Genomic DNA, 14571 nt, shown 5'->3' on the forward strand with positions numbered 1-14571 from the left:
TTTCTTTTTCCTTCCACATCCCATCTTTAACTTGTCAAATTAAATGACAATGTTCTTTGGGGGCTATGCAGGGAGAAGCAGAGATATCATTGAAGAAACATTTCTTAAAAGGGCACACATTGACCCTGTCCCTGTAACATAAGACATACCTGCACAAACAACAACATCAAATCCTGGTCTCTCTTTCTCGTCTTGCATTCCCTTGCTTTATGGTTCAAAGATCTCAGATGCTACTGATTTATGAAGCCAGTCAGATAGCCTAATTGTATGAAGTAGCACGTTTTAAAAACTGTGGCAACCTGGAGCATGGATGCCAATGTAAAGACCGTAATATTCAGATCTCTAAAAATAATTGCTGTGGGGAAATAAAAACAGCCAAGTGTGTAGCTATCGGTTTGCCACCTCACATGTCAGGTTCTGAAAATGTGTAAAGTTTGAAAGAACAAATTTATGGTTAACATCAGAATCTTCAGGTTTGTAGCGATTTTAGATATGTGCAAAGTTAAGATGACTTCTTAGAATCCGTCAAAACCCTACGTTAGGGAGCTGGGCCAACAAACCATAGCTCTTCTTGCAAGTGTGTGGTCTTTGGCATATTACTCAATATCTTCCATAAAGTGGGGTAGTAATAATACCTAAGGCATAGGATTTTGTGAGGATAAAATAAATTAATATTTCTAGAGCTTTATTTAAAGCAATACCTGGAACCAACAAGAATTCAATAAATATTGTCTCCTTTTTATTGTGTTCATTCTTAAAATTATTTCTGCCTTTAAAGAAATCCCTAGCATATCCAGTGACTCTGTTTTGATTCTAACTACTCCAGGCTACAGAACAGAAAAAAAACTAGGACAACACCAGCAGCACCGGTTTATAAGATGTTCTAGGTCATAAAGTGTCATTCGATATAGATTTGACCATATGTGTTTGCTTGTTTCTGAAGTTAACATGGAAGTCTGAACATTGGATGCCATTTGAATGTCTGTGTGATTTAAGTTCTTAGAAGGAAGTGCTTGTGTGCTCCGCAGAGTCTAAAAATACAGAGTGTGTTGGGTGTAGGAATTTAGCAATGTAACAGCAGTGCTGTTTTGTTAAGATTATGATTCATTATTGTAATGATGATAATTATATTTATAGTGACCACGCTTAAAACTTTTTAGAACTATACTGTGTGGAATAAAATAATGTAGAATGGAGGAGAACTAAATGTTTCACAAAGTGGAACTTTCCACAATGATACTTAAGTTATCAATAAAGAATTGTAGTGCTGGAAGGAACGTTAAAATATTGCTATTCTTTTTAATAACAAAGAAGATGTTGCTTAAAATTTCCCAGGGTTTCAGAATATGCATGATTCCAAAGCACAGATTTATGGTTAACACAAATCCTTCTTGAAGCAATTTAAATATATCAAATCCCATTTTTTTCTTATTGTCATAAAGTTAAACAAACTAGAAATCAAATTACCAGCAAAACAATAACAATAAAAATACCATTGAGGGCGAAAAGGCAAGCCACAGATGAGGAGAATATATTTGCAATGCATATCCCAACAAAGAGCTCATGTCAAGAATATAAAAAGGACTCCTTCAAATAGAAAAAGCAGGGAAAACTATTGACTGGACACTTCACCAAACAGGATATTCATCTGACCAATAAGCCTATGAAAATGTGCATAACAACGTTAATCATTGGGGGAATGTAAAATAAAACCACAATGAGAAAAAAAGTTTAAGTAAGGTATCTCTACATATCTACTAATGGCTAAAATTAAAAAAAGAGTGGTAGCATCAAAATTTTCCAAGGATGTAGGACAATTGGAACTTTCTATACTGCTGGTATATGAGAAAAATAATACAATTATTTTAGAAAAATTTTGGCAGTATATGCCAAAGTTAAATATATGCTTATCCTATTACCCAGCAATTCCAACATAAGGTAAATATGCAAGAGAAATCAGTGCATAAGGCACTTCAAGAATATTCCTAACAGGCTTATTTTATTAGCCTAAAACTGGAAACAACCCAAATGTCAAGAAGAGTAGAATGGAGAAATAAACTGTGGTATAGTCCTAAAATGAAATACAGCCTGAAATATAAAAAGAAAGAACTGCAACCACACAACAACATGGATGAATCATACTGACAGAATGATGAGCAAAAGAAGGAAGGCTCAAAAGACTTTGCAGTGTGTGGTGCCATTTATGGGAATTTCAAGTACAAGTAAAACTGCTTATAGTGATAGAAGGCAGAAGAGCTAGAACCTCTGGGCTTGATTGGAAAGGAAAAAAGGAAGCCTTTTGAAATCTGTTCTGTATGTGGATCCGGGAGGTTATATAGGTTCACATATATGAAAAATTCACAAAGGATCTGTGTATGTTGAAATTTTGTGTACTTTACTATATGTATGTTATAGTTTACAAAGATACTCTCTGCACTGTGACCGAACAATGAATGTGAATAATCCTGTCGTACTTTAGCAAAATAATGGGAAGGACTGCTGAAAAAGAACTTCGCATCTTAAATAAACTGACATTATGTCAGAGTAAGATCAAACGCAGGGTTCTTCTTTGTTGTTGTTTTATTGTTGTCTTATGCTGTTTTTAATAGGTAAAAGTTGATTTATTTGGAATTTGGATAGGAGATTTATCTGTTTTCCCTTACTTTTTAATTTACTCCATCATTTATTTATATAAGTATAGCCTCATATTTATCTTATGCTTTGGGGTTAAGCCAATATTAAATTACTTGTTTTGTTACTCCAATTGTTACAGCATTAGTCGGGTAGCTCTTTCAGTTGGCCTCTTTGAAATATCCTTTTCATTGTGAGGGTTTCTTGTTAGTGTTTTTGCTTGTTTGCTTATTTGTTTTCTAACACTGCCATACTTTCTGGTATGATAAGATGCTTCAGGAGAGAAATAACTGTCTATTTTTAAGTTATGAAGTAAACCTGGTAATTGGGAGTACTTTATTATTAAGGTCATGGTCACGTGTCTGATTCCCTTAGGGAGTGAACATTCCTCAACTTATTTCATATAGACAATACTCCTTACTCAGGCCAGACGTATCCCTAAAAAAGCTCATTGTAACAACTGCCATAAAGAATCTGGATGGAAAGTAGAGATATTAATAACTTAACTGTGTGTTTTATTTAAGTCAGTGTGCTATAAGGACCTGGGATTGATGGAGGAAGAGCTTTAAAAGTCTTGTTTTACTAATAGAGAGATATTAATAACTTAACTAAATATGTTCTCCCTAAGAAAATGTGCTATAAAGAAATGTGATTGATGGAGAAGAGCTTTTAAAAGTTTTGCTTAACTTCGAGGCTCACTTGATTGTTTCCATTAAACTATACACCCTCAAAGCAAGCAGATTTCATGGGACGAGGGAGAGCCTTTAAATGCAAATAATTTTCTGTCCCATCACATTTTTTTCTGTCAAATATTTGTTAGAATTTACAGTTTAAATCAGAAAGTATTCACGTGGAGGTAAAAGTTCCACAAAGACAAAAAAAATGAATGGATTCCTTCAAGTTAACAATAATATGAAATTATCTTCGCAGTGATATAATCAAGGCAGTTCCAAGGTGCACCTGGGTATGTGATGCATCATAGAAAAAGAATTGTTCATATAAATAAAGACAGTTTAATTGTTTGTAAAATTATTTTCTAAAATAAAAGGTAAGAAAACAATGAAGAGAAAAATTTGTATAGTTCAAATCAAAAAAACATAGATGAAAAGATTATTTTATTATTTTTGTTTGAAAACTTATTTTCTCTGCAACATGATTTATTTTCAATTTCCTACACAGGATCCTTCTATGTCATTTTACACATGAAATCATTAACTTTGAAACAACAAATCTGATCATTTCAATGACATATTTCTGTCTTCTTTTAACTCATGTGCTTACCTTGGGTACCTTGAATGGTTCACCTTTTATCTTCATGTGTTTTTATTGTTTTTTTATTTTTTTTTGCGGTAAGCGGGCCTCTCACTGTTTGTGGCCTCTCCCGTTGCGGAGCACAGGCTCTGGACGCACAGGCTCAGTGGCCATGGCTCACGGGCCCAGCCGCTCGGCGGCATGTGGGATCCTCCCGGACCACGGCACGAACCCGTGTCCCCTGCATCGGCAGGCGGACTCTCAACCACTGCGCCACCAGGGAAGCACTCATGTGGTTTTTATATGGAAATATTCTGAATAGTAAAAAACACATTTTTATATTACATGTAAGACTTGTTTCTCAAGCTATTGGCTTGAGAGAGCATTCTAAGAGTTTTAAATAGCCACTTCCCAACAGGAATATAAACTAGGCTTTGTGAACACTTTTTTTCCAATGCCAAAATTCCATCTTCCTTCTTTCCCTTTTTGCCCCCTTCCTTCCTTCTTTTCTTCTTTTTTCCTTCCTTCGGTCTACTCATACATGTATGCATATTTATTGAGCACTTACTGTAGTCCCCCACTCCCACCACAGCTCTTCAGCACCAGTTAAATTTGACCACAAATTGCCCTAGATATAGCTACCCATCGGGTCAACTGTGCGTTGTAGGGCTTGGATGATGCTGCACGAAGTACCATATGTTATATCCTTCTCTTCTTTTTGTTGTTATGTTCACTTGCTGGTTATAGCTGCTGATTTTTTTTTTTTTGCGGTATGCGGGCCTCTCACTGCTGTGGCCTCTCCCGTTGCAGAGCACAGGCTCCGGACGCGCAGGCCCAGCGGCCATGGCTCACGGGCCCAGCCGCTCCGCGGCATGTGGGATCCTCCCGGACCGGGGCACGAACCCGCGTCCCCTGCATCGGCAGGCGGACTCCCAACCACTGCGCCACCAGGGAAGCCCTATAGCTGCTGATTTTTAAATATTTTACCAGTCTCCATGAAACTCCACTGTTAGAGATACTTCTCTGCTCTGCTGTACTCACAACATATTGTTGAGGATGAAACATCTTCTTTTGCACGTTGGACCCAAAATTCTGTGCCCTCTGCATCAGCTGGAAAATTTTTAACTATCCTAGAATAATATCAGATTATTTTATGAAGAAGATTGAGGAAACTTTCTTTCCCAGTCTTGGAATCTAGAAGTTTCTATTACCAAAGCAGGAATTCAGATCTCAGACTCTTTTAATACCTCTGAATCTTTTTGCCCTTTTCCCCTCTCTTAGCAGAGGTGACTTCATTTTCTGTGTCTCTTAAGCAAGTTCACAAATTCAGGTCCAGCCCTGTTCTTTTGGGGGCTCATTGGAGAAGATATTTCTGAGAAATGGCATTGTGGTAAAGTTTAGATTCCCATTGTTTATTCTGTTCTATATCTAACTTTCAGGATTAAAATTGGTTGGTCCCATATCCCTGTTTTGGTTCATAGTGATAGCACTATGTCTAATCTGGATTAGAATCCACAGAATGAAATCAAACATATAAATCTCCTAATTTAGAATTGGCCTGATCCCAGAAGTAAAACAAACAAACAATTTAGGAAAAGGAAAATATGGCCTCTGTCCAGTCCAAAACTTCCAATGGAAACCCAGGAGGTTTGGAAAGAGTAATTTTCTGATCTAACCCAGAAACAGATTGAATTTATAATTAGAGATTATAGTTTGAGTGTCTTTTGTGTAATGTGAACATCAAGTCTCCTTGCTTTAACGTGAATGACATTAAGAAAAAACATCAAAATACTGTTGGCATTTTGTTGGCAGCTGGGCCCTGGTTTCAGAACTCTAGTCAATAGGTACAAATTAGATTGTTCAACACAGTGGACCACAGAAGCGGTAACATCGTGGCTAATAGGAAGTGATGTGGCTTCTTTTCGTCATAAAAACAGATAAAAGGGAGACTAAAACTCTTCCACATTTTCATTCTAATTTTATATAAAAAATAATAAATGAATGGGAAGTTATAAAATGTAAACTTGTATATATTTAATTCATATTTATTGATGTCTAATATATGCCTATACTACTCTATGTGCTGGGAATACAACATTTCAACACAATAATAAAACATGATCCCTGGTTTTGAAGAGATACTTAGATTATTAGAATTTATGTGTTGTTGGTTTTTAATTTAAATTGCAGTGTTATGCTATGTATAGATTTTAATTTCAGCACGTTTTTCTTCCTGATATGATTAATCTCTCTCTTAATATTTGTTTACTCTTGCCATCTTTAGGAGATAGTCAACTTCAACTGCCGAAAACTAGTGGCTACAATGCCTCTTTTTGCTAATGCGGATCCTAATTTTGTGACTGCCATGCTGAGCAAGTTGAGATTTGAGGTGTTTCAACCTGGAGATTATATCATACGAGAAGGAGCTGTGGGTAAAAAAATGTATTTCATTCAGCATGGTGTTGCTGGTGTCATCACAAAATCCAGTAAAGAAATGAAGCTGACAGATGGCTCTTACTTTGGAGGTTAGTAAAAAAAGAAAATATAACTGAGATGAAGTCTAATTTGCTCACAATATTTATCTTTATCAGAATTTTGGAGATGTCAGAATGTTGATTTTTGGGGTTTGAATATGGACTTGTATTTGAATTCTGATAAAATTGTCTATAGCGTGTCAACTGAAAAAAATGCACAACCTAAAAGTTGAGAATTATGTTTTATTTGGCAGACAAAACTGAGGACTTAAGTCCAGGACACAGCATCTCAGTTAGCTCTGAGAGACTGTTCCAAAGAGGTAAGGGAGAAGCCAGTATATATAGGAGTTTTATAACAAAGACCAGGTAGTAGGAACATTGAAAGATTACTGTTAATTAAAGAAAACCAGATATCTCAAGTGAAGGAATTTAGTGCTTTTCTATGTATGGAAAAATGCAAGAGTCTGGGCTCACTGAAATTATTCCCTTGATGTGCACCTCACCTATCTGGAGCCAGTATCCTGTGCTTTCTCATCCTGAGTCTCCTCAGGGTGCACCATCTGGGGTGACTGCAGCAGTTGACTGCTAGGTGGCAGGCATCCTTTTTCTATCCTGAGTTCCCTCAGAGCTCACCATAATGTAAGCGGCTGTAATGTGATGGCTCGATGGCTGCAAATCCTTTGTTTACTGATATGGCAAGCAACAGTTTTTCACTGCTGAGTGGTATGTTTTCACATTTCAGTGTCACACATTCAGTGCATGTGTATTTACTACTGTATTAGTTAGAGTATCCTTTCATCCTCTTAAACTGGAACCAAATAACAGTGGCTTAAACAAATCGAAAGCATATTTTTCTCTCACACAAAAGTCCCAGGAGGGTTAGATGGCTCTCCCCAAGACAGTTTTTAGGTACCCAGATTTCATTTATTTTGCTGGTCTGCCATCCTCTAGAGTGCTTTCCTCATTTATACGAGAGGAATTGGTTTCTCTCCACAATGTGGACCACAGTATGGGGAGGAGGGGACAGAGGAAGGGAAGAGTGAGCAATTTCTCTTTAGATGTGTGCCCAGAATGGCCAACATCACTGCTATTCACATCTGATTGGCCAGAATTTAGTTGCAAACGTACCTCTAAGTATAAGGAAGGCTGGGAAATGTAGCTTCTAGTTGAGTGGTGTATTAGTCAGTGTTCTCTAGAGAAACAAAACCAACAGGATATATATATACACAAAAGGAGATTTATTGTGAGAAATTGACTCATGAATATGGAGGTTGACAAATGTTATGATCTGCTATCTGAAACTGAAAAACAGGAAAACTGGTCGTTTAATTCAGTCTGATTCCAAAAGCCTGAGAACCAACAGTGTAAATCCAATCTGAGGGCAGAAGATGCGATGAGACGTTAGCTCAAGCAGTGAGACAGGAAAAAAATATTTCTCCTTCCTCCTTTTTTTTCTATTCAGACCCCCAGTGGATTTTGAGGTTGCATACCCTGGAGAGGCCAATCCACTTTACTGAGTCCACTGATTCAAATACCAATCTCACCTAGGAATACCCTCACAGACAAACCCCAAATAATATTTTTCTGGGCACCCCATGGCCAGTCAAGTTGACACATAAAATTGACCATCACAAGTGGCAATTTGCCTTGCTAAAAATTCTGACAATTTGAATTGTTTCCAACTTTTTACTATAATAAGATATATATTTATATTTGTGCAAATGTACAAAACTTACCTATGAGTTGAATTACTGGGTCAAAGACTATGCATATGTTCAAATTGAAATAAACGTCAAATTATTTCTTTGATGAGACTGCCCATTTCTACATGGCTTTGCCCATTGATCTTTTACTTTTATCCTCTTAATAAGTCAAATTGGCATCCCCTTAATATTTAGTTTGCACTTCCACTATTAATGGTGATGTTGAGGCATTTCTTCATAGATATGGATCATTTGTATTTTATTTTTCTGGTTCTATTTTTGCATATTTTTCTAATGTGTTGTTTGTCTTTTTAAAACCAATTTACAGAAACATCCCTAATGTATTTTTGATATGCTGTAACTATTTTCTCCAAAATTGTTACTACTTTTTTAACTTTCTTTCTAATTTTTCTTTCATCATTCTGTTTTTCATTATCGCTGATTTCATCTGAATCTCACTCCTTTGCGTTAAGGCACTAGAGAGTTTGTGTTTCTTAACTGGGTTTTGTACACTGCAAAATTGTAAAAATGTTTTCCCTATTCTATATTTTATTTAGTTTCACTACATTTTTATTACCATTTTAACTTGTTAGAACAAGTTAGAAGAAGTGATGGCGAACAACTATTCATGTTTCTTAGTGCCAGTTCTGTTATAACATGAAAGACAGTGATTAATACCACAGTGTCAGGCATTGGCAAGCTTAATAGTTAACTATTACTCAATAGCCGGAAACTGAAATGTTTCCTTTAGAAAAAAGGCAGGAAATCTGCCTTCAAATAGTTGCAGGTTTATCCTACAAGAGAAATTCAAGTGGAACTCTTTTTCTTCTCATGAGTGAGAAGAAATGGTTCTTATTACTTTGTATTCATTCTTCACAGACTTTATAGTATGCCTGTAGAAGGCTTCTCAGTCAGAATTAATGGCTCCCAGCCCTGTGTCTCCATAGCTTCTCACAGCTTTCCAGGGTCCTGGTCTCAGTCTATCTCATATTGAAATTAACACTGTAGTTAGTTACCTATTTCCTTCTGATATTAGATGGCAAACAATGTGTGCATCAGAATCACTAGAGAAGCTGTTCACCCATCAGAGAGTCTGATTCAATAAATCCAGGCTAGAGATAATATCTTATTTGTTAGTTCATTAGAGAATAAACAACCAGTATATCTGATCCCCTAAAAATTGATAATGATAGAACGTATTCAAATCACATTAATAGGAATTGGGAACCAAACAATAAATTCCTTTTGATTTTAAAATAATAGTAACAATAACACACTGAGTTTAAGAAGATTTCTTCAGTAACAGCTGAAAAAAAATTATTGGGAAAGGTTTTAATTTTATCAAATGCTTTTTTGGAATTTATCAAAATGACCATAAGGTTCTTATCCATTAATCTATTGCAGCTGAGTAAACATATCAGCTCAAAATAATTAGCTTCTTTGACTTTCTCCTCATTCACTAAGAATAATTTTGAAGTTTTCATCTTTCCTCTTCTTCTTTGTCGTGATTCTGCATTGCCTCATCAGCCTATTACACATTTGTGCAGATTATGCTAAGAAAAAAAAGAGAAAATTAGGAAAAGCTAAGAACTTTAAAAAGTCTACTTTAGAAAGCACAGAGAATTAGTGTTTGAATGAAGAAAAAAGAGAAATTGAAAGCTGATGGAAATAAATAAAAGGCTGATAGTAAGAAATAAAAGTATAGTCCAGCTTTGTGGGAAGGTAGTTTTGGGGAAAAGGTTTTTGAGGCAATTAATGGAGGTGTGACAAATACATGAAAGTTTAGAAAGGAATTTCTGAAAGTTATTATTATGTATTAAGAATATATTTCTACATTTGACATGTGTTTTTTGAATTCAAAGGAGCTTTAATTACTAGACAATTAGATTTGCTAATATGACAAAGACTGGAACATGTACTTCTCTGGATTTATATGGATTAAACTATTAGTAAGGTCAGTTTCATTAGTGAATTCCTTGTGTTGAACCATAAGGTCATTTGGGGGATTAAAAACTGCTTTGTCGTAATGTATTCTTTCTTTAACACATTGTAGCATCTCTATCTATAAGTGAGATTGGTCTGTAATGTTGTTATAGTGGTTATTTTTGTGATCCCCTAGCTAGATGACTTTAGATGTAAGGTTTTCCTCACTTCTTAGAGAGAGCAAGAAAACTTTTAAAATAATGTTCTAGTTCTGTAAAAAATGCCATTGGTAATTTGATAGGGATTGCATTGAATCTGTAGATTGCTTTGGGTAGTATAGTCATTTTCACAATATTGATTCTTCCAAACCAAGAACATGGTATATCTCTCCATCTGTTTGTATCATCTTTAATTTCTTTCATCAGTGTCTTATAGTTTTCTGCATACAGGTCTTTTGTCTCCCTAAGTAGGTTTTTTCCTAGGTATTTTATTCTTTTTGTTGCAATGGTAAATGGGAGGGTTACCTTAATTTCTCATTCAGATTTTTCATCATTAGTGTATAGGAATGCAAGAGATTTTTGTGCATTAATTTTGTATCCTGCAACTTTACCAGATTCATTGATTAGCTCTAGTAGTTTTCTGGTGGTATCTTTAGGATTCTCTGTGTATAGTATCATGTCATCTGCAAACAGTGACAGTTTTACTTCTTCTTTTCCAATTTGTATTCCTTTTATTTCTTTCTCTTCTCTGATGGCCGTGGCTAGGACTTCCAAAACTATGTTGAATAATATGTTGTTCCTGATCTTAGAGGAAATATATTCTCTTTTTTAAGGAAGTTGAAATAATCTAGGCATTACCTGTTATGTGAAGGTTTATTACGTTTCACAAGTAAAACCACTTCTGTCTGATTCTGTTGTCTATAGGCATTAGAATTATCAGGTTTTCTATTTCTTTATGAGTAATTGTTCAGTTCATCTAAATCCATTGTTCATAACACTGAAAAGCTTTTAAAAAACCCGATGCCTGAGCCTAGAGTTTCTGATGGAATTGAGTAAAGTTGAGATCCAAACATCAGCATGTAAAAAAACAAAAATTCCCAGAAGATTCCAAATAATTTTCCAATTATATGTTTGTACATATGATTTTTATTTTTTATTTTCAATAGACCTAATTTTTAATTTTAGAATAATTTTAGATTTACAAAATTATTGCAGAGGTTATACAGAGAATTCCTATTTATCCAATACCCAGTTTCCCTATTATTATTTTCCATTACTATAATACATTTATCACAATTAATGAACCCATGTTGATACAGTACTATTAAGAAATACTTAATAAAGCATACACTTTATTCAAATTTTCTTGGCTTTTACTCAATGTCTTTTTTCTGTCAGTATCCCATCTACAATTCCTTGTTACATTTAGTAGTAATGTCCTCTAGTTTGCTCTCAGTTTTTAAAGTTACTAAGATTTTATTTGGTTTTGAGGAACTCGACAGTTTTGAGGAGCCCTGGTAAGTTATCTTATAGAACGTTCCTCATTTGGGATTTGCCAGGTGATTTTCTCATGATTAGATTGGGGTAAGTTTGATCTTGTCTATGAGCAAGAGCAGACATAAAGTGTCTTTCGCTTCACATTATATCCATGGTATATACTATCAATATGTCTTTCCACTATTTATGTTAACCTTGATCACCTAGGTTGAGGTAGTGTTTGTCAGACTTCTCCACTGTAAAGTTACTCTTTTTTCCCCCTCCCATTCCATACTCTGCTGTTTGGAAAGTAGCCAGTCTGCACAGTTCATGACTAAGAATTGAGGAGTAATGCTCCAAAAGGGCAGAGTATGTACATAAGTTATTTGAAATTTTTCTAAACAGGCAATTTATTTACTCTCCTGCATTTATTTATTTATTCACCCCCTTTTTTTTTTTTTTTTTGCGGTACGCGGGCCTTCCACTGCCGTGGCCTCTCCCGTTGCGGAGTACAGGCTCCGGATGCGCAGGCTCAGCGGCCATGGCTCACGGGCCCAGCCGCTCTGCGGCATGTGGGATCCTCCCAGACTGGGCCACGAACCCGCATCCCCTGCATGGGCAGGCGGACTCTCAACCACTGCGCCACCAAGGAAGCCCCTATTCACCCCTTTTTTTATATCAGTATGAACACCAGGATATTTATTTTATAATTTGGGTTATAATCCAATACTACTTTATTAATTGTTTCGCTCAAATTATTTCAGCTTTGGCCGTTTGGACCTCTTTCTATTGGCCCCTGTGTCCCTCTGAAATACCCCATTATTATGGATTTGGTTTTTTTGTTTGTTTTGCTTTGAGATTTATCTTAGTTTCTAGCACTAGGTGATGCTCCAGGCTCATCTTATATATTTCCTTACTCAGTCTTAGAATCAGCCATTTTTCCAATGGTTTGGTTCCTGGTTCCTTTCATTGGAGAATGGTTTTAGAAACCATGATCTGGACACTAGGTGCACTCATTACTACCGAGTTATTATTATTACTTCCACGTTCTCTCAGCTGACAAATCAAAGTGATACATATGTACATACTACCATCTATCTATCTATCTATCGTGTGTATATATATATATGTGTATATATATATATCATGTGTGTGTATATATATATATATATATTTCTATGTGTAGCCATCTGATTCTAAGTTAAGCTAAATATGAGTTCATACTGATATTTCCAACTCCAATCCATTACCACATAGATTATTCTAGCCTCCTTTCCTTGTTTATCTGTAGTACACCCCTCAGAATTAAGAAATCAGGTTCCCACAATCCACCATCCATTTACTTAATTGTTCAGTTCTTAATTGTTCAGTACTTAATTGTTCAGTTCTAGTATAGTATAGTTCCTGAGAACTCATGACTACCTAAATTATTTCTTTTTTAATTTCCATACTATCAGATTTACTTTTTCGTGTTGTAAAGTTTTACAGGTTTTGAAAAATTCTTACTGTCTTGTATTCACCATTACAATATCATACAGAATAGTTTCCTCACCCTCAAAAAATCACCTATTTATTAGCTATTCGACCTTCCCCTAGTACCAAACTCATGGCAACCACTCATCTGTTTACTATCTCGAGTTTTTTCTTGTCCAAAATGTCATATAATTAGAATCATACAGTATGGTATTCGTTTTGAAATTTTTTTTATTTCAATAGTTAATCACCGTAATATAGGAAATTTCGTTGTATATTAACTTTTTATGCAGTGACTTTCCTTACTTGCTTTTAGTTATAGGAGTTTTTTAGGTCACTTATTTGAAATTTTCTTCATTTACAATCGTGCCATCTACAAACAGAGTTTTATTTCTTTATTTCCAATCTATATACCTTTTATTTTATTTTCTTATTTTACTGGAGAGGACTTCCAGTACTACGTTATACTGGAGTGGAAATAGAGAAGATTTTTTTCCTGATCCTTAGTCTTCCTAGAGAATTTTTTCCCCTTGATTTTGGAGTAAGGCATCTACTTTCTTGCTATGAGGTATGATGCTATTTGAAAGTGTTGTTTTTTCTATAGCTATTCCTTTTCAAATTGAGGAAGTTCTCCCTTACTTTTCTGAGAGCTTTCTTTTTTTAGTCATGAATGGATTTTGTATATTTATCATTTTTTTCTGTGTCATTTCTGATATCATACGGTTTTTCTTTTTTAACCTATTGATGTGGTGTGTTACATTATTTGAATTTGATTTTGAATATTGCACCAGCCTTGCACACCTGAAATAATTTTAATGTATAAAAATGTATTAAAGTAGGCAAAAATAATTGGATTAAATTTTCTAAATTTTTGATCACAGTTTTTATGTCTGTGTTCCTGAGAGATAGTGCTGTGTACTTTTTCTTTCCTGTAATGTATTTTTATGGATTTTTGCTTTAGGATAATTCTCATCTAAGAGAATGGGATAGGAAGTGTTCCCTCTGCTTCTATTTTCTGGAAAAGGTCATGGAGAATTGGTATCGTTGCTTCCTTAAATATTTGGTAGAATGTACTGGTGAAAACATCTGCATCTGGTGATTTAATTTCTGCAAGGTTGTTAATTATTTTTTTCAATTTTTAAAATAGATGTAAGATTATTTAGGTTATCTATTTCTCATTGTGTGAATTTTGTTAGTTTGTACTTTCTAGGAATTGCTCCATTTCATCTGAATTATCAAATTATAGGAGTAGAGTTGTTTTCAGTATTCCTTAATTACCCTTTTTAATGTTCCCAGGACCAGTAGTGATGATTACTCTTTCATTTATAATGTTGATAATTGGTGTGTTCTCTTTTATTCTTAGCTAGCTTTCCTAGAAAAAATTTTAAAACCTTTTAAAGAACTAGATTTTGCTTTTATTGATTTTCTGAATTGTTTTCTGTTTTCAATTTTATTGATTTCTGCTCTAATTGTTGTTATTTCCTTATTCTTTGCTTTAGGCTTAAATTGCTCTTCTTTCCCTACTTTGCTAAGGTGGAAGCTTAGATCATGGATTTAATATCTTTCTTCATAATATATACGTATTTAATGCTATATGCTATAAAATTTTCTCTAAGCATTGCTCTTCCTGTCTCCTACAAA

General features: G+C 34.9%; 1 protein-coding gene across 1 annotated transcript in view; it reads left to right on the forward strand.

Annotated features, from left to right (window-relative positions):
• The window catches only part of HCN1 (hyperpolarization activated cyclic nucleotide gated potassium channel 1), a 369251-nt gene that overhangs the window by 311376 nt on the left and 43304 nt on the right, over positions 1–14571 (forward strand). Inside the window, exon 6 of the mRNA XM_060007055.1 lies at positions 6167–6407. Coding sequence (XP_059863038.1) covers positions 6167–6407 — 241 coding nt within the window. The remainder of the gene's footprint in view (positions 1–6166; positions 6408–14571) is intronic.

The sequence above is a fragment of the Delphinus delphis genome, chromosome 3 (assembly GCF_949987515.2).
Source record: "Delphinus delphis chromosome 3, mDelDel1.2, whole genome shotgun sequence".
Classification (NCBI taxonomy): domain Eukaryota; kingdom Metazoa; phylum Chordata; class Mammalia; order Artiodactyla; family Delphinidae; genus Delphinus; species Delphinus delphis.